Raw genomic sequence first — 24,625 nt, 5'->3', positions numbered from 1 at the left:
TCTGGGAGTAAATCTTCCACCATTAAGAGCTCCTGCAGATGGAGTATGATTCCTTTGTGAAGAACTGCTTATGCTTTCCAGAAGAATGTTCTTCAGCATGGTTACACCGGACAGGAATGTAGATCCTTTTTAGGAACTGACATATTGTTTGAGTTTGAAGCTGAACAATATTGCTTGTCTCAGTAGTTAATGAAAACGTCAATTCTCTCTAACCTGTGTTATGGATTGCAGGAGAATCGTGCATTGCTACAATGTCGAAGCAGAACCAAACTGGCCTGTATCACACACCAGAAAAGATTTTAGTTTTAATTAAACAAAATTAAATTTCAAAATTATTGTTTGCCAAAGCTGTTCAAGCTTTGGCTCGAATCAATCTGCAATGCGAGTAGTTTGTTACAAAAGCTACAGATCTTTCTCCGAGGCTAAGCCTACATGATGGTAATGTCAGAGGATATCACAAGCCTCTTCTAATGCTCCAGCAAGTTCCTGCCCAACATAGGCTTCCTAAAAACTTCCAGTCACATCCAAATTTAAGGAGAATCAAATTGCGCTGCCCAGTTGTTTTTGTCCTTACAATTGAGTTTAACTTGCCCTCTGCAGGAAAAATATTTTTTCCTAGACATTTCCACAGCCAAAACATAGATGTTTTTGAAGATCAAGAGAGAGGTCACAACAGGACCTGTACCTTAGAAACCACAAAACATGTCAGAAGGACAAACCAGTATAGTTGGAAATCAGAAGCCTTTGTGAGATACCAGAAGCTTATTCCTACTGAAATGATACAATGACAATGTCTAACTAAAAGTACAAATTTTGGTTGTCATTTTGCTGTTTCTCTGCTTAGATATATAATATACATTTACTGCCACCTTCAGCAGAATCAAAATGCTTTAGGGGGTGAAAAAACAGCCCATCTGGCTGAGCACTACACAGAATCCCAGACTGGTGGGGGCTGGCAGGGACCTCTGGAGCTCACCCCGTCCCACCCCCTGCTGGAGCAGGCACCCCCAGAGCAGGGGCACAGGGCCGCGTCCAGGCGGGGGGTGAATGTCTCCAGGGAAGGGACCCCACAGCAGCCTGGGCAGCCTGTGCCCCTGCTCTGGCACCCGCACAGCAAAGGGGTTTGGCCTCATGTTCAGGGGGAACTTCCCATGTTCCAGCTTGTGCCCGTTGCCCCTTGGCCTGGCGTTGGGCACCGCTGAAAAGAGCCCGGCCCCATCGTCCTGACACCCGCCCTTCAGGTATTTATAAGCATTGATGAGATCCCCCCTCAGCCTTCTCTTCTCCAGGCTGAACAAGCCCAGGTCTCTCAGCCTTTCCTCACAACGGAGATGCTCCAGCAGCCCCTGATCACCTTGGCAGCTCTGCGCTGGTCTTGCTCCAGCAGTTCCCTGCCCTTCTTGAAGTGGGGGGCCCAGAACTGGCCGCAGCCCTGCAGATGTGGCCTCACTGGGGCAGAGCAGAGGGGGAGCATAACCTCCCTCACCCTGCTGACCACACTCCTTTTAATGCAGCCTAGGATACATGCCTCCTCATGTACCTTCTCAGTCTAAACGCCAAAGAACTTGTCTTTTAAACCCACAACACAGCCCGCAGTAGCATGAAAATATTCCAAACCATACTAAAAAGAAGAGTAACAGGAATGCAGAGGTTGCAAAGCTCCAGTCCATCCAACTTGACTTCAGGAACCTCAGCAGCACAAGGTGAGAACATAGTTGCCAATTAAGTCTTTCTCTACACTTAGCATTCTCTGAAAAATGAGCTTAATATGCAGCTGTAGCCCAGAACACAACAAGATGAGAGCAAGACAAAGGATTCACTCTGCTGCTGTATAAAACCTTACTATGTCCATACTTGGAGTGATATGTGCAGTTCTAGTCTTCTCTCTCTTTTCTGTTACCCTTGGAAGGGTGACTAAAACAACAGAGGGGACGAAGCAGCTGTTCTCTGCAGAGACGCTAAGGCCAAGACTTTGCAGTTTGGAAAAGGCTGAAAGGAGATAGGAATGAGGTCTGCAGAAGTCAGTAATGAGATGAATGATGTAAATGCAAAACAGTTTTTCACCAAATCATGCACTACTAGAACTAGTGGCACTTGTTGAAACTACCAGGAGATCAGTTTAGAAAAGGATAAAGCACCCTTACACGTAGGTGGTGAACTCCTGAACCTTGCTGCAGGATGTGCGGCTCACAGCATCAGCAGGTTCAGAAAAAGGATTTAAATGTACTCACAGACAACAGGTCAAAAACAAATACTGAGAGAAACTAGCTGTAACATACCCTCCAACATCCCTAACGCAACAACTGCAGACGCTAGGCAGGCACAGAGGCTCCGGACACAAAGTGGCTGCACCTGCACCGCCTCTCACATTTGCATTACCACTGTTGGAGATGAACTCTCAGGCTAGTCACTCCATTAATCTGCCTCAATAGTGTGTTTCTTTGGCCTCATCCTCTGCAATACTCCAGTAATTTAGATCACGTAAACCTGAGTAAGGTTTTGGAGGTGCCGGAGGTGACGTTACCGACTCCTGCGCACGTACACACAAACACAAGCACAGCAAATGCCACTGTGAGGCCTTCCCTTCACCTTTCCAGGGTATTTCAGCATCCAGACCTGCAAGAAGACAAGACAACCACGACCCATTCTTGCAGAGTTCCACGTGAAACCGCCATGCCGCCAGGCAGCAGGAGGGGGGAGAAGGGAAGAGTTACGGACTTTGCCCAACCGCTGCTTTGTACATCCCAGGGACATGCTCACCAAGGACAAGACCGTATTGACGTGCCGTTATGTATTTTTCCAGCCTGCGATCCTAACCTGCAAGCCTTGAACTCAGTGGAAGTTTCAGTCAATTGCCATGTTCCAAGATTTCCAGCTGGCTCTGTCGGATGCACCAACTGGGAAATCTTCCCAGAATTAACACCTGTATTGGGAACCTCTCGTGTTCTTTAATTACCTGTTTTGGGAAAATACTGTAGAAACAAGCATCACTAAAATATACTCATCATTCTGACTAGAAAAAATTATCTATTTTTACAGCCCTTTAGTCTGTTCCAGTTTAAAACATTAAAGGGACCAGTTACTATGCCGAAACTGATAAATAGTTCTACAAGCAACAAAAAATTTAAGCCTAACATTTTTTTTATCCCCTCCGTCCACATGTGTTTGTCTTAAATACCTGTAGATTATTTCTTTATGGATAGAAGTTTAAATCACAATCCAAGATCCAAATGCAGAAAAGCAACATCAGAGACCACTTTTTCATTTATTTTACTGAAAGACCAGCAAGTTCCAGAAGTAAAAAGTTTTGGTTTTAGGACTTGATTATTTTGAGTCATTATGGGAGCCTGGATTAATGGCTGGAGAACAGAAGTGCACATGCGATTCATCCCACGATCATGTACTGAAGAACCTCAAAGAGCACTTAGAGAAAAGCAGACCCATTCTTTAATGGATGTGAATAGCAATATATATAAATAAATATGAGGAAGTGAAGCTGCTTTAAGCCAAAATGTCAGAAACACGTGTGCTATAAAACCGAGAATGCCTCTTCTAGGTTTTTTTAAAATCATATTAAACCTTTTCCCAAATAATAGTTTATATTTTTCGACCACCATGGTTACAGCATATAAATTTCTGCAACATATTCAAAAGCACTATGAGTACTTACAACTTCTAACAGCCACCAGCAAGACCCTGGTCACGTTTTTCTCAAAGTCACTGTATCAATCAGATGAGCCCCCACTTTACCTACTTAAACCAAAACTAACCCACCTTCTCTCTACTCCAGTAATTCATTACCCAGCATTTTACTCATTCAAAAACACAACATTAAATCCTTCAAGTCTAGCAGCATCTGTAACTACAAAAAGGAGCGATGTCACTTTGAATCTGAAACATTACCTTGTACACCTCAATTTCCTACCTAAGCCCCTTCGTACAGGAGCCATTTATTTCTTCTTCTTGCTCTGCACAAAAAAAGCAAAGCAAGGAATACTTAATATTCTTGAGATTATATACCTTCCTGCTAACACTGCAGAAAAGTAAGCCAAGGGCATCTTTGCTTGTTTCAGTTCTATTAAAATGTGTGGCAAGGAAGAAGAAAAGTCAACACACTGTTTGCCAAATAGAAAGGATCAAAATTGTTTGGGAAAGGAACTTTGCAGAAAGAACTTTAAGGGGGGAATTACAAAACAGGACAGGATTATGAAACAATGATAAATATACATTAGCTTTTTAGAACTCCCTGAAAAGAAAAAGCATTCAAAACATACGATAAACAGAAGACACATCAATTTAGAAACCAAGTACGTGCAGGTTATGAACTCAGTGGGGATCTCCAGTAGCATTCCCTGATCAGTTCACTTGGTTTTTTTCATTTTCATTTTTCTAAGTGAGAGTCCGCCTCCCCTGTAAGGTACCTGCAATTTCTGCTTGGCAGCTGGATGGCTGCATATGCCTGTCTCATTAGCAAGAGCTCAACAGGATTAGAATAATTCCAACTGGATGTTAGTCTGTTAAGAGACATTTTTATGCTACAGTAAAACAGAAATTCATTGAGCCAAAACTTATTGACTTCTGATTTTACATAGTTAAAAATACAGTTTACACAAATGCAAAATGCTTAATTCACTGAAGTCACTTCCACATACAGATGACAGAATAGGGGAGAAGATGATTAGACACAATTCTGAAATGGTTTTATCATGGGATGTACAGCATATTGCACACAAGGAAAAAAAAAAACTTGCTACTTCCCCAGAGGTCAGTGAATTTACACTGCATTTAGATTAATAAAATAAATCCATTGGGACTATTCATTTCGGTAGAATTTGATCGGTAGATCACAAGTATCTTTCATCTCTGCTTTCCAGCATCCACTTCAAATAGCTAGCACAGGGTGTAGGTGGAAAGACTTTTACAGGAGTCCTGAAGCACTGTCATTCCGCAAGATGCTGAAAGCCTTAAACTGCTTGCTACAACAATTCACATCAAAGACAGGAACATCTAGGTTCCAATGGTAAATACGTAAAAAAAAAAAATGTATTCACACTGATCAAATGTAATTGCCACCTCTACCATTTCTGGAAGAGGCTGTACCTTTCTACAAAACCAAAGGAACTCCACAGCTCCAGAAGACTCCTCCTTCCTCCACGCCACAGACAAAGGAACAAAGCATCTCAGACATGTCGGCAAAACTGGGACCCGAAAGTACGTTTGAATCTACTCTCACCTGTCGTTTTACCTAAGTTCCACAGACTGGAGCCATCAAAAGCTAAAGAATAATTCAAAACATTGGGAGGCAAGATTTCCAAGTTCTGGATGCTTACCTATAAATGCCCAACGTGCTATCTGAAAGCAGTTGGAAACCCACTTGAGTTGTTAAAACTTTTCTCTCCACTGACCTCAGAGTCTCAGCATTTTCCTCCAAGCTGCAAAACAAAATGCTTCTCTCACTAAAACACTAAGGAGCTTTGAGAAAGTCACACAACATCTCATTTTTATAATGTGGAAAATGATACAGACTGTAGCTACTATTTACCATAGTAAATACATACAGTGCTTTGAAAATGTGACACAATAAGTAGGGATAAAAGAAACTTTTCCCTAAGAGCCAATGTAATTAATCTGGTCCCAGGAACAACTAACACCAGCAGACTCCATACACTATAGAACAAGTTATTCTCACACTACGGACTTAGTGTTGGCTATTCCTTTGCGTTTTGACAAATCAATGTTTTTCACTGCATTCAGGGTGTCTGGACTGCAGAACTACCACACCACCTCATCTCCTCTGTAAATTTACTCCTACAGTGTGAGGCCTTAATTTGGGAAGGAAGGAAAGAAAAGAGGGAAAAAAGGAAAAAGAAAGAACTCTCCAGCATTCAAACAACGCAAGACAAAAAAAAAAAAACAGGCAGATGATGTAAAAGGACAGAAAACAAGCCATAATTTCTTCACAAGCTAATAAATTTCATTGTTGTGAACTGAAAGAACATGATGTTTACTAAGCTATTCAACAGCAGAAGAAAACAAACGCCATTGTACTACACATCATGTGGCACAACAGATAACTACAGGAGTACAGAAATGCTATACAGAGATGATCAGCTGCAAAACTATGAAGCAACTCACCTCCCTTCCTAACATGCTATTTCTGAGCTTCAAATGCACTCCAGCCCCAAAACAGGATTTAACATCACAGCTCCCAGCACCACAGAAAGCACGCTACACACCGATTAAGCTTTATTCTGTGTAACACCCATGTTCTCAAAACGTGCCCAGCTCATCCACTCCAACAAACTACTACCAAATAAGCTTTGATGCGAACGAAATGCACAACAGACTTCTTCGCTCAGTCACCGTACCACTGAGCTTAGCGCAAACTGAGAACAGCCACAAGGGCAGGTACTACGAAACGCTTTTTCTGGGGCATCCTGTGACACTCAGTGGGAAAAGCTTTTGCAAAGCCAGAAAGAGGCATCGCTGCAGGTACTTCAGGCAGCCGCAGCGCCAAAGGGCTCAGGCTGGCAATATGGGCTGCTGAGCCACAAAGCTTCAAGGGGACAAAGTATTTTGTTCACGGACAGAGACATGTACAGCAAATGTGCAAAAATGTGGGTTCCTAAAGAATCTTCCTCTCAAAGGGATGCATGAATGAATCCTCCATCTGCATCTTGAAGTTTATTTTCCTGCTTGACAGCGAATATTTAGCTTTCGCATATGTCGTCCCACTAGCGTACCTCAGTCAGAAGCATCAGAGAAGCAACTCTGCTTTATTTTCCCCTCTCTTTTATTCTTCAAGGACCAATAACAAAACCAGGTCAGTCAGAGACAAATCCATTAATTTCTCAGCTCCAAACACCCACAGTCCAACCCCGTTTTGCCCTGCAGTGTGCTGAATGCCCTCATAGCACACATGGTCTTCTGAACCTGAAGACCTCATAGCCCTCTCTGTCTTCTGAACCTGAATTCAGGGTGCAATCCACACCACTCCTGCTTCACCTCGTACCTTGCTGTTGCATTTCCTTCAGAGAGTGTTTTTTCCTACCAAATCCTGTATTTGGTTGCCTCCCTACCCCCGTATTTTGCACTGTGGTAAAGGAAGTCAACATCAAACTTTAAGACTATCCATTCACAGGCACCAACCTCAACAGCTCCAGCAGGAATCAGATTTGAGACTCAAAAAGAATTTCTGTTTACACTGGCAAGTTTTGTATTTCCCCACACAGCCTGTATTATCAAGGGCTTTACTCTGTTCGCCAAGGCAGACGAGTAATTTCTTTTGCCAGCCCACTGTTACCTTCCTACCTGCCCAATAAAATGCCAAGAGAATTAGATTAAGTGTCAATTTTAACAGAAAACTGTTAAAGTTAATGAATAACAAATGTTTCATTTCTGCAAATTTGCTTTTTCTGATGCCTCCAGCTAGGCTGGGTGGATAACTGCCTGCCTATTTTACCTACCCTAAGGCCAGCCCTGTTAAGTATGATTACTGCTAAGCTATGGATAGTAAATGGAGTCTTAATTATCAATTTCTTGGCTAGAGAATTTGTTTCACAGGAAGAACGCTGTAGTAACAGTATGTGGGCATTAGGCTTCTGTGGATTTTTTTATTAAACAAAAGTGAAAGAACACATAACACATGCAAAATGCAAGTAGGCGTTTTAGAAAATTAATGCTAAGTTAGCACCTGCAACACGCTAGACAATTCTTATGGGAGAGGAGCGTGGAAGTCCCCGCTGCTTTTGACCATCGCTGTAGGTGTTCAGCATCCACGTGTCCCTGTAGAGCCCTCCTTCCTCTGCTCCTCAACATCAGGGCAGACATATGCAAATATTTGTGGTTAAAGGCAGAAAAAGAGTATTTACACAATGCACAGGTGCAGCATGGAAATCCAGAAAGTATTTTCCATTACTCCTGGATCAGGTTTCTTTAAGCATGCAACTCACTTGCCTTCACTCAGTGTTACTTATTCAAATGAAAACACTCATTAAAGACAGTGGGAAACACCAACAAAAAATAAGGCGAGCCAATCAAATTTAAATAGTTCTCATCTGATCAGGAAAATGAACATTTCAGTGAAGTGTAATTGAACCAAGTGCTGAATCACTGGGGGGACCAAACAAAGCCCCAATTTTAACAGCAATCCACAGTAAACTTTCTGCCACCTGTTCCTGCAGTGCTCTGCACTGTGTCATCCGCCTTGTTAAGCCTCCCAGTTCCCAGCTCTGAGAGCACAGCCAGCCTGTAGTATCGACTGCACGCAACACAGCTTGCCTAAAAGCTCGTCTTGGTGAAAGCTAAGGCTACGTTCAGCAGCGTGGCCAACTTACGGGACTCACTTATAACCTTTTTCTTCAATAAAAACACCACCCAGAAATCTTTTCAACAGAAGCTGCAGAACACACAGTTCAGCAGTACACGCTGCAGCACTGGGGAAAACCCAAAGTTTAAGCGATACGCTATGATCCATCCATTCCGAAGAAATCAGGTGATGTTTTCAATGCGTTACAGTTTGGGTAGCTGTTAAACAATAATTCTCACTGTCCGTCTATTGAAACGTACAGATGAAGGGTGCTGGGTAGGTATTACACATCAATATTATAAAAACCTCTCCTAAATACATTTCACAACTTATCATATACACTTGCGTCACTCCAGACAATAAAATTAATAGTAGAGTACTGAGATTATCAAAATTAGCCTTCAGGAAGGAAAATTAGAGGAGGAGATTTTATTTATTTATCCTCCATTTTACATCATAGCAAGGTCCTAAAACACAATCCAGAATACAACAAGCCTCTATAATGTACAGGAAAAAAAATCACAGCATGGCCTTAGCCGACACAGACAATTTTTGATCAACAAAGAATTGTGGAGTTAAACGAAGAAAGCAGTTGTTAGAAGCAGCAAATAATCATGTAAACAGAGCACTGTGGATGTCTAGAAAGACCAGTCTCCTCTCTGCAGGAAGGAGCTGCAATGTGCCAAGGAGTCTTTAGTACTGAAAAAGGAAGGGAAAAAAGCAGAGTAAAAAGAAACCCATTAGAATCTAGTTACTTTTCATAAGGCACCTCTTGCTGATGACCGTGGCCAAACAGCAATTACAGTATTTGCTTTCTCATTTCGGTTTAAACTGTTGTGACCATCACCAGACGTTTCTAGTGCACTACCACCCAAAGACCAACTGCACAGCCGCCCCTCCGAGAGACCCCGCTCAGACACGCAGACTGACAGCACAAGCTCTGTGTGGCAGGAAATCTAATATACAAGAAACAAAACGGGTGAATAAAATATAAGAGGTCAGGATGCGAGGGAAAGGGAACAAAATAACCAAGATGAGAGAGAGCATCTGTCCACATCTCCGCTGTCCGGCAGAAGCAGCCGTAACCAGGCGGTTCCTCAGACACTGCCAGACTGCTCATTATCACAGGAACTGCAGCAGCGCGTCTGCAGTGCAAGCTGTTGGGAGAATCAAGTGTTGACTTCACAGATGCATGGAAGATGCATGGAAGCGTTCCACAAGAAGCAGCACTGAAGATGAAATGCACAAAGTTTTTAGTACCTTTTCCTCCCCAAAAAGCTGTTGAGGGAAACAGAACATTACACAATGGGTGTGCTCCTGGTAATTTCAAGGACTGGGCCTTGTAGTGAAAATGTCAAGCAACACCTAAGATACTTACCAGTAAGGTGCCTCCAATGAACACTTCCAAAATGCATGTTTGCCTCTGAGTTAATCAGAATAAAATGCATAAGTGAGGAAACAATAAAATCTGCTCCTTTCTGAAAATCAGGGTTTGTTTGGTTGCTCGTTTTTGTTGTTTTCTTTGCTTTTTCCTCCTGTAAGCCTTATTTTTATGGGTGTAAAAAAAGACCCTGTACGGAAAGAGAGCCTGTCTAGAGCAGTTCAGCAGGTTTTCTTCCTCCCAACTGCTGTGCCACGGTCTGTGCACCAGCCTTCAAGACCTTACAAACAGCTGCGTTTCAACAGGGCACAAAGAAAAAGTTTTGTAAAGCACCCTAGGACAAGAGCTGTACTTCAGCACACTCTCTACACTGCTCTACAAATTTCCAGAGGTTCATTAAACTAAATGGACTTATTTGAATTTTATAATTGAAAACTGTTGTCTTAAAGACAAGTCCCAAATGGGGTGATCTACAGCTTCCAGCACTATTTAACCTCAAAGCATATAAACTGATAATACATGTTTTGAAACCTCCATAGAGCCTCATTGAAACCTCTGTAAAAAAGTTGGTTCCCTATGAAACAAAGCCAGACAGAAGGGGGCGGGGGGGGGGAGGAATCCAAAAGGTGTTTAATAATTTAACCCAGTAGCAACATGCTGCATGCTTTCTCATTTTTTCACAGGTTGATTGTTGTTATGAAAGTCTGGATTTGAGGAAATGAATCAAGGTGTTCAGAGGACAAACTACTCCCTTCATGGAGACAATGAGGTGCTGGGAAGAAGGTAGTCAAAAATCGTACTGTACAAGTCAATAGGGTTGGGAAAGAGGGTATCACTGTGAAATTACTACAAAATCCTAATGGATTTTCCCCTTAAAAAAAGTAAAATCCTGAGGCCAGCATGCTCCAGCCTCAAGGGGAATGCAAGGTACTCAGCCTCCAGACTAGATCTCCATTGTGCAAACAAGTAACTCGCTCCTCCACTACAAGAAATGGCAGAACCGAGTCTCTTCAAAATGCTGTTAAGCATACAAAGTAAACAGAGCATTATCAAACATTTTCCTCCTCTACTTACATTCCATTAATCTTTCATGCTGCTTACACAGTTGGTTAGACTATTTTCCACAGAAGTTGATGGTCTTTTTATCATTGAGGACTTGCAGATGTATGCATGAGAGCTGCAGTGAAAAGGCTGAGCAGCCTACAGCCACCTAAATAAATATCAGGGAATTTTTTATTTTGCTAAATTAACCAACCCTTAATCAAATTTCACCCCACAGATACAAACGATGTAGGTATAGCTAGTGATCAGCTGATTGCTGAAACAAAGATTGGACTGCAGTTGTTTAAGATGATGACTCCAGCAGCAATACATGAAGATGAAAAAGCAATCCTGCACACAGGCCAAGCCCAATCGACACCAGCTGCACACCATTTTCCACCTGGAAAAGGGATGCAGACAGCAGACAGACCCACAAGATGCCAGTTACGCTGCCAGGCTCAAGCAGAGTGACTCAGCTCCCCCTCCACTGTGTGAGAACCTGCCCAAGACTATCTGACTATCTCCACGTACAAGAAACCACAGGTACCAACTCTGTCCCTTTTTTTGTAATTAACTTTAGATCCAAAGAGCCAACACAGCTGTTACATGAATTACCGCATTCCCAGAAGAAAACCGCAGTCCTAAGGATCAGTATTTTCAAGTCTGTGAGAGCAGAGGCTGGATAATGCTACTTGGACCTGCCACCTGGGTGATTAAGAGTAGTGAAGGAACCACTGGCCAATTTGCGCTATGAACCCATCCTTGAAATCATACCGCATCAGAGCAGCAGCCCTGCAAGAATCAGCAAGAGGCTTTGGAAAATTCATTATTAACCCGAAGATTTCAGTACTGCACTGCAACGAAGAGCTGTTGGAGGCATTGTCTTCGAAAGAGTTGAAACCACAGAGCTTGTAATCATTAATTAACAAAACCGACTACTTCCGCTTCCTAGTTTTGTCAGGGTTGGCTAAACTCCAGCTCTGCACAGTGCCTTGTCTAAAGCTGAAGTAAGAGCTGAAAAATAAAACACCTCGAGCTTTTAACAGGGCACGGTCACACATACCATCCCTTTGCGCACAGCTGCATATTCACATATGCACCCCCACCTATGGTTGATATTAAATGTAACCAAGTATCTGCATCAAGCTACAACCCACCACTTGCCAAATATGCACACATTTTATATAAGTGCCTCAAGATCATTTCAGGAAAATTTATAGTTTAAAACCATACTCTGCCATATACAATTTATTCTCGATGAATTTCTGAGCTACTTGTCTTGCAGAAGAACTGCTACCTTTATAACATTGGAAAACACCATTAGCAATAGAAGTGGTTTTAAGAGACCATTACAGTACATACAGATCAGAATAACTCGGCTTTATTTCTTGTAGCAGCTATTTCCCAGATGTAACAGCAAGGGCAACAGCTATACATCCGTCTTTCCCACCCTTCATCACAAACTGGGATATCAGCTCTATTGCTTTAGACAGAAAGGGAAGACCAAATGCCAGGTCATTAGTAAGAACCCATTTAACAAAGTTCACCATAAATGTAATGAAAATAATAGCCAAGAAGCATTAAAAAGAATTCCACTTGTGAAAAATAAAATATGTTCAAGGTTTTTTGCCTGTAATCTCAACTTCTGCAGACATGAAAGTAGGAAATGTACTATATCTTGCCTTTTAGTTCTCCTTGACATCTGCCGTATGTGTTTGTCTGTGTGAAAGCTTAGCACAAAGATTTCAATAAGGTCTTATGGAGTCTCTGCTGAAGTTTGTTTTCTCCCAATTAAAGCAGCTATTAAAGGCCAGTTTTTAAAAAATAGCAACCTTTAACTGAAAGAAAAATGCCTAACAATAAATAAAAGGCAGACACATTCACCAATTAAAAATCTGACAAGATATCACAAAAAAAAGCATTTGCTAAATGCCAGGTTGCTTGTTTCAGAGTACAAAAGCTGCTTCAACCAGCTACCAACAAAACAAAAGGTTAAGAAAAATCAATATACATACACATGTTTGTCCTCTAAAAGATAAAAAAATACTCCCCAAGTTGTCCTCCCACAGACGAGTGGAATTTTCTCCATTCTCTGCACTGTTTTTTAAAAAGACATTGCCAAAGCCCATGTGATCAGCATTAGACTTCTATAACAAAGGCTCCTGGTCTCCAGTGACAACATTTTGACCTTAAAAAGTACCTTTTATGTAAGGAACTTGAAGCTCCTTTCTCATACGTGAAGGAATTAGCACGTTTTTCAAGTGGGTGTGCCCAGGCACGAGTGCAAGCACTGCGCTTTTGACCATCCCGCAGAAGCATGGGACAGAAGCAGTAAAGCCCCGGTATCCAATATTGTACTCTAGAAGTCACGATCCCAGGAGCTGTGTCTTCTTGTAGCAAATAATGGTCATTTCTTCTCAGCAACGTGAGGACAAGGGCAAATTGAAGATACTCTCATACCCCATAAAGGCACAGGGAGAACAGCAGCTCCCCTGAGCCGCAACAAAGGTGGGGATTTTAATAGCAAGACTTTGCAAACACTCACTAAGCTTCCTAAACACTTTTTACTTCTAATAGATGTATTGTTATGAACATACCTACCCTACAAAACCTCTATTTCTCTTTTAGAAGAAACAAGAGGGAAACCGTGCCCAAAAACTGAGTATAACCCAGCAGCAGCACTGCTGAGGGTATGACTATGCTGCCTCATAACGCAGCTCCCGGCTCCTTTCCAGTGGGTCAGTCCTATCCTGGGCTGCACTGCACATTGCTCACTCCTGACAGCATCCCTACAGGTGGGATAGACAAGGCACCAGGTACTGCTCCATCCACCGAATACAGTGTTTTAATATCCCAGGAGGGCTGGTGCCCTCATGGCTCCTGTAACGCTGGACAGAAAATACAACTGCAGCGTAACACTATAAAACATCCTACCTGCTGGCTGCAAGACAGGTTTTACGACGGTAAACAATCCAACTTGCTGTTCACAGGCAAGTACAGATTTTTTGAACCAATGAGATACCACCAGGATCCCACAAGGGTGGTTTCCTACATGGACACAGCCGGTCATCTCGAGTCGGGGCAGCAGACATCTGCACCTCACAGCTTGGGAGCCAGAAATCACCCCCCTCTGAGCCAGACTACCTTAGCAGGGTTATTGTCACACAACACATCCTGATTCCACTCAAACACCAGGATTTTATTTTCAGTTTTGTATTCTAACTACAGAGCAGCACGTCTCCTTCTGCTCGGGAAACAACTTCTTCCAAATTAGTCCATACTCGAGGCTGCCTTTACTCTCTATTCTTGGCAACAACCGGGAAACCAAGGTGAATCAGTACGTGAATCCTCCTACAGGAAACGACTCCCAAAGAAGAAACATGTTTCCCAACACAATAGGAAAAACCAACTCTTCACAGGGACAGAAAAGAGATCAGCAGTGGGACATTGGGTCTTCCCTCATCTCAGAGCTCTCTGGAGCCAGAGCTGCTGAAAAGCAGTGCCACAGAGACGAGGGACAGCCCAAAATTTCCAAACTGTACCAAGACTGCGATGAATAACACTGATGAAACCTACACCGCTACACTGACATTTATGCAATTAACTTCCCTGAAGCAGAAGCACCCTGATTGTAGATCAGAGCCCCAGCTTCCATAGAATACCATTTCTCACTTGACTCCAGTGCTGCTATAATACATTAAACTTTGTCAAGGATCTGGCCCCAAATACTCTCCCTGAAGGTGAGATACTTTTTTCCTGGGAAGTCCAGCGAAATAAGTATAAGAATCACTAAATCTGGTATCAGAGGAAAGTAAATTATTCAGTCTCTTGCAACAGAGAGCTACTGAGCTTGAATAAATACCAAAAATTATGCCTTCATTAATAAAATAATTTATACTTATAAAAGCCTTTCAGCTTCATATTTCAAAGCATTTTATAGACAATCACACTAAACAGATTTTGCAGACCTAAACAACGTTTCTTTTTCAAAGAGATAACCGTCTTTCCAATAAGCAAGTAAAATGTAATACTTCAAGAAGCTCCTCTGGTTTTGTTTCTTTACAGCAGAAGAATATAGTCAAAGTTTTGCTACTTTTCATACACTGTTTCCTTTTATGGGCCTTTCACACAGCAACAAGAGAGAAATAAATAGCCTTCTAAATAAACAGGGCAATGCAAGTGTAAAACCACAAGGACTGGCAGAAGCCTCTCTACATAAATGTTTTGGAAATAAAGCTGTCGAGAGAAGAAAACTTTGCTACATCCCAAACCAATAGCCTCCTGTTAAGATTTGTAATGTTTTCTGAAGCTGAGTAAAGTTATAAGGAAGATAACTTTAACCCAGCCAGGCCTCAATCTGTTTGCACTGGTATTTTATGATCATTCAAAACAGTGAAAAATTTCACCAGTTGCTTAGCAAGTTCATCCCCACCTGAGCTACTATTCAAAAACAACATCCAGAAGCAAGTCATTTAAATTCCTTTCCATGCCATTTCCTTTTTGTACTTGGCTAACCCCAAGAAATGTATTATTAACACAACACTTTTTCCTTCCTTTGCAATCAGTTCTACTTTCAGGTTTTCATGGTCTGGCTCAATATGACACTTCAAGCTCCACAAAGAATCTCTACATCTAAACCAACTTCTAATTAAATTCTGGAGGTTTATTTATCAGGCTGTTCTAGCGAATAATTTTAATTTCATGAAGTTGATAACCTCAATGTTGTGTCTAAACACTGGACCTAAACTAGCCAAGGTATCAGTGCCTGTAAGCCAAAGATTATTAGACAAACATGATTTCTTATTTGGAGAACACAGTAATTTAAGCTCACTCTCATTTTACATTATAAATTAAATAACAAGTCCAGATTTAGTAAAATAGAGATACAAAAGGAGGCCCTTACAATACTCTTGGAAATTACAGAAAACACTAAAATAAAAAAAAGGAAGATTACTACAGGAAATGCTGCATCAATCAACACATATGTATTATTCATTCTTTCCACTGCCAACAAATTACTGAATTTTATCTAAATTAAGATTACCTAGCTACAATTTAGCGTGTTCGCCTCTCCAACTTATTCCAACTTGAGGCTGCTAAAGAAACACTTAGCACAACACACTTCAAATCCACACTATTTATCCTTGCCCCAAACATATAGTGTAAGTGCCCAGTAAAAACTCAAGATCCAGGTGAGAAACCCGTTTTCTTCAGGTTTTCACAACTACTCATTTATTTATTACACAAACGGTCCATGCGAACTCACAAGCAACTGCACCCGTGCGTATGTAGGATATAAAGTCTGCAGGAACACCACCCATTTTAATAGTCATATATTTGGGTAGTAGCCTCCCATCCCCTTCCCTTTCAATATCTGTCATATACAAAATTAGAAGTTGCCAAAGTACGCTACTACCGCTGCCACACCTCATGTTTATATGGGGTCATACTAATGTACACTTTTCTCCATCTGCATACATACATATATACATAACTCCAACCTAAATTTGCCTGGTTTTGTAACAGTTTTCTTATAAAACTAATGAACCACATATACTTGAAATTGAAAAGTCAGGCAGCACAGTCTGTGTTAAGCATCACCTTTCATTCACTGTTCAGTGTGATTCTTTGTTACCTATTACCGTACAATTCAGAAACTAAAGTCACAACCCTGGAAAAGCTAAGCAGTTCTGTGAACCTGATGCTTTTTTTGGAGTCACCGCCTACCTCAAGTTTTGTAAGATCTGAAAGACCAGCTTTCAGAATAATGAAAAAGAAGAGAATTATGACCTAAACATTATCATTCCTAGAGAATTTTAAAATCATAATATGTCTTAGATACAGAACTACTGCTACAATAACTTCTCCACAGTAACAGAATGACTAGAGTTTCTGGCAAAGACATCAAAGTTGGAACCAAAGTTTGAAACTTCATTACAAGTCACAACACCATACTAGTATGACCACTTGTGGCCCACACCCGTTTTAAAAGGTGTGCGTAAGGCCAACATTTAACAGGTTCAGTGTGGGAAAGCAGCTGCCAACCCACCGGTTATAGGCAGCACAGAAGAGATTTACAAGCAGTTTAAGAAGGCAAAGAGGGAAACCAGTGAGGTGAATACAGGTCCTTTGCTTGGCTCCAAGTATATCACAGAATCATCCTCTAGCAGAGACGATGAGAGTGCAGGAGTAAGGGCAGACGAAACTCAATAGCTTAAACATGACTAGGTACAACTGTTGCCTTTTCATCCCCCGCAACATGGTTAGACTCAGAAGTAGCACTTTTCCCATTATGGCATCCTAAAACAGGATGGAGGCTGCACACAGGACTTCCTAGTCCTCCAGCTTTCCCAACCAGCCACATTTCACTCAGTGCTGCTGTGCGTTTGTGGATGGGAGCCAACTATGGACTCTACAGCAATAAGACGGTGCCTTGACCCTCCCTGTATGGCACAACGCTGGGGGTAACTGCGGGGGTCACTCCTCTGACCCCAGGATACAGCAAAGGAAGGGGAACAGAACGGGGTGAGCCGGTCAGGGTGGCAGGAGGCCCCGCAGGGGAAAGCCGGCTCCAGCACTGAGGCCTCCCCGCCGCTGCCAGGGCCCGGGAAAAACCCGAGGCTCTGGAGCCCGGCCCGGGGAGGCCCCCTCCAGCACGGCGGGGCCCGCACACACCCCTGGGTCACCCCCAGGAGCGGCCCTGAGGGCGGGACGGGAGGCTGCGGAGCGGGGCCGCGCCGCCCCTACCTGATCACAGAGATGAGCAGCCCCGAGGGGTCCTTGCTCTTGCTCATGGTGCTCCGGTAGCGCCCCACCGCCTCGCCCGCCGCCATCTTGTGCCCCTCTCAAACACCGGGCAGCCGCTCCCGCTGGCGCGGCGCAGCCAATCAGCAGAGAGGAGGCGGGCATCTGCGGGCCTGCGACCCAATAGACGGCGAGGGGGCGGGGCGCGCAGCACCAAGCTGCGGGACCTTGCGGGAGCTGTAGTTTCTATGGCGGCGGCCTCGGACTCGAGTGGGCAGAAACGCGCCGTCGACGATACAATCCTGCCCACCTTCGAAAGGCGGTTAACGTTGATTAACGGGTCATCCACCTACTGAGTGAGGGAAAGGCTGTGGATGTGTCTGCCTGGGCTTTAGCAAAGCCTTTGGTGCCGTCTCCCCCAGCACCCTCCTAGAGAAGCTGGCAGCTCATGGCTTGGCCGGGTGGCCCCTTCGCTGGGTAAAACCCGGCTGGTGGCCGAGCCCAGAGAGTTGGGGTGATCGGAGCTAATTCCAGCTGGCGGCCGGTCACGAGCGGGGCTCCCCAGGGCTCAGTGTTGGGGCCAGCCTTGTTTAATGTCTTTATCCATGATCTGGGTGAGGGGATCGAGTGCGCCCTCGGTGAGTTTGCAGGTGACACCAAGCTGGGCGGGAGCGTCGATCTGCTGGAGGGCAGGAAGGCTCTGCAGAGGGACCTGGGCAGGCTGGATCGATGGGCCGAGGCCAGTTGTGTGAGGTTTAACAAGGCCCAGTGCCGGGTCCTGCCCTTGGGTCACACCAACCCCAGGCAACGCTCCAGGCCTGGGGCAGAGGGGCTGGGAAGTGCCCGGCGGAGAAGGCCCTGGGGGTGCTGGCTGACAGCCGGCTGGGCATGAGCCAGCAGTGCCCAGGTGGCCAAGGAGGCCACCAGCCCCCGGGCTTGTGTCAGCCCTGGTGTGGCCAGCAGGAGCCGGGCAGGGCTGGGGCCCCTGTGCTCGGCCCTGGGGAGGCCCCACCTCGAATGCTGGGCTCAGGTTTGGGCCCCTGGGGACAAGAAGGGCCTTGAGGGGCTGGAGCGTGTCCAGAGAAGGGCAGCGGGGCTGGGGCAGGGTCTGGAGCACAAGTGTGCTGGGGGGCGGCTGAGGGGGCTGGGGGGGTTTAGCCTGGAGAAGAGGGGGCTGAGGGGAGCCCTTCTCGCTCTCTGCAGCTGCCTGAGAGGGGCTGGAGTGAGGGGGGGGTCGGTCTCTGCTCCCAAGTCACCAGTGACAGGGTGAGAGGAAACGACCTCAAGCTGACCAGGGAGGTTTAGGTTGGAGATGAGGGAAAATGTCTTCCCTGCCAGAGGGGTCAGGCCTTGGCACAGGCTGCCCAGAGAGGTGGGGGAGTCACCAGCCCTGTGGGGGTTCAAACACCGTGCAGACGTGGCACTTGGGGCCATGGTTTAGGAGGCCTGGGGGTGTTGGGTTGGGGGTTGGACCTGATGATCCTAGAGGTCTTTTCCAACCCTTAATGATTCTATGATTCTAAGAAAATACTGACTAGACAAGATACATCTGCAAAGAGGGCCCTGAAAATGGGGCAGGGATGTGAAGGACGAAAGCACCCACGCAGAGCCTGGCCATGCCACTTCACCACATTCTCCCAGGTCTTCGGCATACTGAAAAGGAAGCTGTATGTAACTGTGTTTGGGGTTAGAAAACAAAAGGTTGGTTTTCACCAGCTTGCTGGGCAATGTAGAACAAGACATCTTACAACCACAGCCTCGCTTTCCCCGCTTGCAATTGAGGGATAGCGATGCACCTCCAGTCAAGTCCTTCGAGAGCTTGTGTTAAAAGCACCATGCGAGACCTAGGTTTGTTACTGCAGAGGCAGGAATTCCTTAGCAAGTGCAGTAACAGTCAGGTACTAATAGCTACTGGGTGTTTCTAAACCAGCTTTCCTCCATCATGTCAAAGACACTGCTCCTGGCTGCTATTCTGGAGTTGTTTCTTCAGCCCAAAGCTGCATGTTAATAGTTTCAATTGCATGAAAATTGCTCAAATCTGTAGGTAAGTCAACAGTATCCATTTATACAGACTGTATTTGAAATATAAGGTAATTGGAAGTGTTGCATTCCTAGGGCTTATTTATATGGGGGAGATTTCCACAGTAGCTATTGTGGAAGAATCTCTATTTGTTATCAATGGCTGTATCTCTTATCATTAGCAGAACGGCAAAATAAGAGCACGGGCACTTTAATTCTGAAATAAAAGATATTTTATTCCTGAATAACCAATGTGTTTTCAGAACAGAATAATTACTCCAGAGTAAAGTGATTTTTATCTCCAGATAGGGTGTGCACTTGAAGTGTGCTCCTGTATAGCTGTTCTGCTCCATTTCCCCTGTGCACACAGGCTCTCAGCTCTACAATTTGCTATTCAGCTATGCCAAAAAAGCTCATCTTCGTTGATTTTCTGGGCAGGTTTGCTAATGCCTTTGTTCGAGGACGGTGATTTGAATGGCAGGAGTTTTATGCACTGGCTGGAGGGAGTTTTTTCTCAAACTGCCGACTTGCCAATATTGTTTGTTAATTGGCAATTCATATTGACTGCTCTGTACCAGCACGGCCTGGAGATTGCAGTGGGGATGAAATCAATGTGTCCTACCTTTTCATTCCTGACGGCTACAATAATCACCTCATTTAGGAGGAACTTCATCAGGACAAACAACAGCAAATCTCCCACACAACTGTAACCTTGCTGACTTTCAATCCTGGGCTCTAATTGCTAAAACACTGCTTTGTTTCGTTCACAAGCCCTTTCCCTTCACTCCCAACCCAAGCAGAGTTATAGGTGTGAATTTATGTTTTCTTTAAACAAAAATTTAAAAAATCAACCTGGTGCGGGCCGACGCAGCACATGAACACGGACATCTTTCTTCATTAATAATATATGATACAGTGAAGATGAAGGGTTACGAGAACGGTGTTTTCTCCTTCCATGGCTTGCAAGAAAGGATCTCAACGTGAAAACTGGTGGATTTGAAATCAGGGGACAGAAATATACTTCTCCTTTTTGCATTTCTTTCACATAGCGTTTTAGTGTTATGAGGTATACCTAGTAAAATGGGTGGTTCCTTGACTACTCAAACCAAATGAAGTCCAAACTGACCAAAAAATGTTACTGATGGTGAATTGATCACTGTCATGACTTGTCTGTAAATATTAGAGGGGCCCACTAAAGGATCCCCCCCAAACCAGAAGGGACTGGGAAGCAGAGATGGTTTCACTCCTCCTCCCCATCCTCCCTACACAAGGAAAGAAAAGGACTCGGTGTGGAGGCGAGCACATGGTCTGCTGTTTCTCATCCATCGGGCCAGTTCCCCGAGGGCCCACCGCAGTGGCAGAGAGCTATGCAAAAAGAAGCCTAAACAGGCACAGGCAGAGCAGTTCTTTTGCAAATACAGCTTAGTCCCTTTGGGAAGCCTTTACAAACTCCACTGGCAAAAGAGCTTCTTTCCCCATATGACTTGTGTGATGCCGGGGGATTGCTTCCCCCATTCCCTGGGGTAGTTTTACCTGCAATCCCTTTCCACAATTATTTAGCCACTGGTATTTTCTAAGTATTACTGGTCAATTCCCAAATTTAACAGGTTTACCAGTGGTCAGTGCTGTTGTGCACAGGGGTCTCCCATCCACAGGCTTAACATTTTTAAAAATACCACATTTTACTTCGTTATTTCATTTCAAACATTAGTAGAAATGTCAGAGAAAAGGGTTCAGCTCACACCAATATCCTACAGGTGTAATTGCCTTGTCTGTAATGCGTTTATATTAGTTATAATGAAATTACCTTTGACTTGCATCAGTGTAAATGGGAGCAGAGTGAAGGCCAGAGTTTCCATCCAAGAGTGTAGAAGCAATTTTGCTTGTATAAAGCGAGCATAATTCAGTTGGCATATATCACTCAGTTTAATAAAATATATTACCTCTTCTTACAGAGCTTGTCATCCTGACATCAGCTGCGTTACACTGAAGTTGGTCCATGGGCAAAGAATCAGGCCCCCACTTACTGCAATAGACTTAATTCTGTTTTTCTTACGAAGCTTTATCAAGCTTTACCAACCTCCCTGAATAACAACTGAATAAAAGTGTGCTGAAACATCAGGATTTGGCCCTACAGTTAGTCACTCACCTGGATGACCTTGTTATTCCTATTTACCATTACATAGGTCTGAGCTAAAGGTGGTTTAGGTGGTTTTGGGGGGTTTCCTTCATGACAATGATCAGGATCTTTTCCCAGCATGTAGCTGCCATCAGTTCTTTCTGTCTCAGCTTATGAATAAGAAGTAAGCAACTCATGGGGCAGGAGATGAAGTTGCCTGCCTTAATGCTGGGAATCAAGGCAGAGATATGATTCAAACACCTTCTCACTGGTTTTTGCCTCCTGACATCTTCCAGGTTGCACTGTGTACTGCCGCTGCAGAAATAATAGTAACTAAGATTAAGCTAAGTGGAAAAGTACTGCTGCTTTTCCAATGTCGAAGCCACAGAACCTATGGTAATGCAATCCCTGAGGGAGATCAGAGCTGGAGTGTGAGGTGTTTCTCTTCAAAGGCAGGTAAGACACTGAAAGAAGATGGGCTGTTCTGCTGCTGTAAACCCCTAAAAACCCAGACTATTGGGGGATTTTTCCCCCCTTTACTCTACTTGTCTTTAAAAAGGGAGTGGCGTTTTTGCAATTGTGTAATCTGTAACAATACAGAGACTGAACCAGGTGATGCAGCTGGTGACCTGATTCAGACCTGGCCAGAATGATGCATGTCAGAAAATGGGATAGAAACCCCGTAATTGATCCCATGGAATAATCTTTTATCATGGCTTGTTTTGTTAATTGATCTCATTCCCTGGGAAACAGTAGATTGCAAGGTGGTAGAGCAGCTTTCTAATCTAGTTACGCCTTAACGCAGCTACTGAGTCGCATGCAGCTTGAGCCCCAGAGCCTGCATTCACCTTCCAGGAGCTTGAACACACTCCATAGCTTCCTCAGCAAAGCACATCTATACTTCTGCATGAAGGCATTGTTCAGATGGAGAATTTTCTGGCATTTACAATACATACAGGAGGAATATAATTTTTTAATCATTAATTGGGTATTGTGGATGCACCAAACCTTGCGCTTGGGAAGCCTATATGTGACTTTCCAATGGTGCCTTCCATCTTACGTCTAAGACAAACCTCCCATTTGCTGTCCTGCATCCAGTTGTCCTCAGATATCTTCCAAATCCTTAGCCTGTCTCTCCTCATCTTATTCAGGTAAACAGCTGCAGGCTCCATGTTGGCTGGCTGAAATCAAGACCTTTAAGCCTTATTTTCATTTGGAACCATGGAAAACCTGAGGTGTGTGAGGGACATAAAAACCAACATCCTGACTCTCTCATGCTTAATTATGCCTTTTTTTTTTCCCCCAGCCCTTCTCTAAGGAGTTCTTAGATCCTATCCACAAGCTTCTCATCTAAACCGAGCTCCATTAAGCTCCCCGTGTCTGGCTGCCCATCAGTCTCTGTGGAACAACTTGCGGATTTGTTGAGCATCAACACTTGCCTTGGGTGATATCTGAGCCTGTAAGTTCCTACAGTTTGCGGTAAAGAGGTGGCTGGATAGAAAACAAACTCCCGATTCCTGCTGGCATGGAGAGGGAGGTGGAACCACTTGGCTAGTCTATTCCACGAAATTCACATGGGAGGGAGAAGTAATGAATGCCTCAACCCCAGGAAAACCCATTAAATCAGAGGTCCACCTTATTAAACTGTAGACAGCCAAGCACGAGATACAAACCCATTGGAGATAAGACTTCATAAATTCCACTGCTGGCAGAAATATTTCATCCTACTGAATACAGCTTTGGATATTTTCTCTTTTGTGTAACTAGCAGCTTCAGGCAAGAGAAACAACAAAACTGGAACTGAAGTAAGTAAAACTCCCAGTACCAGCAACGGACTCTTGTATTTTCAAGAAAAGCAGCACTGGTATCAAGGCTTCTCTTGCAGAAAATGGGATACAAGTTTCAGCAGCTGAACAGTCCTTTTGGCCCCAAATTTAAGTTACTATGAAGTGATATAAGAGAAGGATAATATGACAGTGGTTGTACTTCTATAGCACTTCTGACAAAGTAAACAGATCACTGGAAAACATCATAACCTCCATTTTACAGGGGAAACTGTGACCCAGTGATACTAAAATCAAGCACGCAACAACAAACCCCACTTACCCTACAGCCTCAGAGTTTTGCTGCCAAGAAGGAGAAGAAACGGGAATGATCTATACTCAGTCTACAGTTCAATGAATTAGGCCAGCCCTGTGGAAGGATGTTACAGAATCAGTGGTGCCTCTAAAAGGGCTTTCCACAATCCTCCTGCGCGTTAGAAATCTGAGCCTCCCAACTGTTTGACCAGCACCTTCTTGCCTGCATTTTCACTAAGATAAAACATCAGTGAGAAAAAGAGTTTCTTTTGGGGAGTTCCTTTAATAGAAAACCCCTGCAGGCTTTCTGCAATATAATACCACAAAACCAGAGCAGCAGCGTGCTTCAAAAGTTCATGACACCAATGGTTTTATACCTGTCAGGTGTTGCTGCTATGTTTTTTGGGAATGTTTGCTCTACAATGCCTTTGATGGTACCAGCCAACTCCTCTGGTGTTACCAATCTGACCGCTGTTGCTACCCCTCCCCCTGACCTGGCCTGGGACAGTCTGATGTGCCCAGACTCAGGACCACGGCTTAAATGATGGAGAAGGGCTGGCTTTCCCCTCACCCAGAAACGTTACCACCCATAACCTCAGAATTATTCCAGTTTAGTGGGCAAGATGAGCCCTGAAGAAGAGGTCACTGGCTTGACTCTCAGGTGGGACAAATCTAAAATCTCTGGACATACCCATCAAGCAGCCTCAACGTTCAGATTGGAAACTGTTCAGAAGTAACCAATCTGCAAGACAGCAGTGATGGCAACTCCCAGATATCTGGTGTTGTGAAGTGTTTGTGGGCAATCCACAAGTGAGGATGCTCAGAGAGCTACGGGCACTGCAGCTTTGAAAGCACAAGTGATAAAGAGCTAACTGAAGCACCAAATCTACAGGAAGAGACTTAAATCAACTTTATTGTACAGCAGCGTTATGTGG

At 44.0% G+C, this 24,625-nt stretch overlaps 1 protein-coding gene across 3 annotated transcripts in view; it reads right to left on the bottom strand.

The window, feature by feature from the left end:
* EXOC4 (exocyst complex component 4) overlaps positions 1–17,592 on the bottom strand; it is a 426,451-nt gene extending 408,859 nt beyond the window's left edge. For all 3 annotated transcript variants that reach the window (XM_075081692.1, XM_075081693.1, XM_075081695.1), the window contains exon 1: positions 17,478–17,592. In XM_075081692.1, coding sequence (XP_074937793.1) covers positions 17,478–17,563 — 86 coding nt within the window. In that variant the 5' untranslated portion in view covers positions 17,564–17,592. The remainder of the gene's footprint in view (positions 1–17,477) is intronic.
* Positions 17,593–24,625: the final 7,033 nt, after the last annotated feature.

The sequence above is a fragment of the Phalacrocorax aristotelis genome, chromosome 1 (genome assembly GCF_949628215.1).
Source record: "Phalacrocorax aristotelis chromosome 1, bGulAri2.1, whole genome shotgun sequence".
Lineage (NCBI taxonomy): Eukaryota > Metazoa > Chordata > Aves > Suliformes > Phalacrocoracidae > Phalacrocorax > Phalacrocorax aristotelis.
Note: the sequence above shows the minus strand (reverse complement) of the source record. Positions and strands in the feature narration are given on the sequence as shown.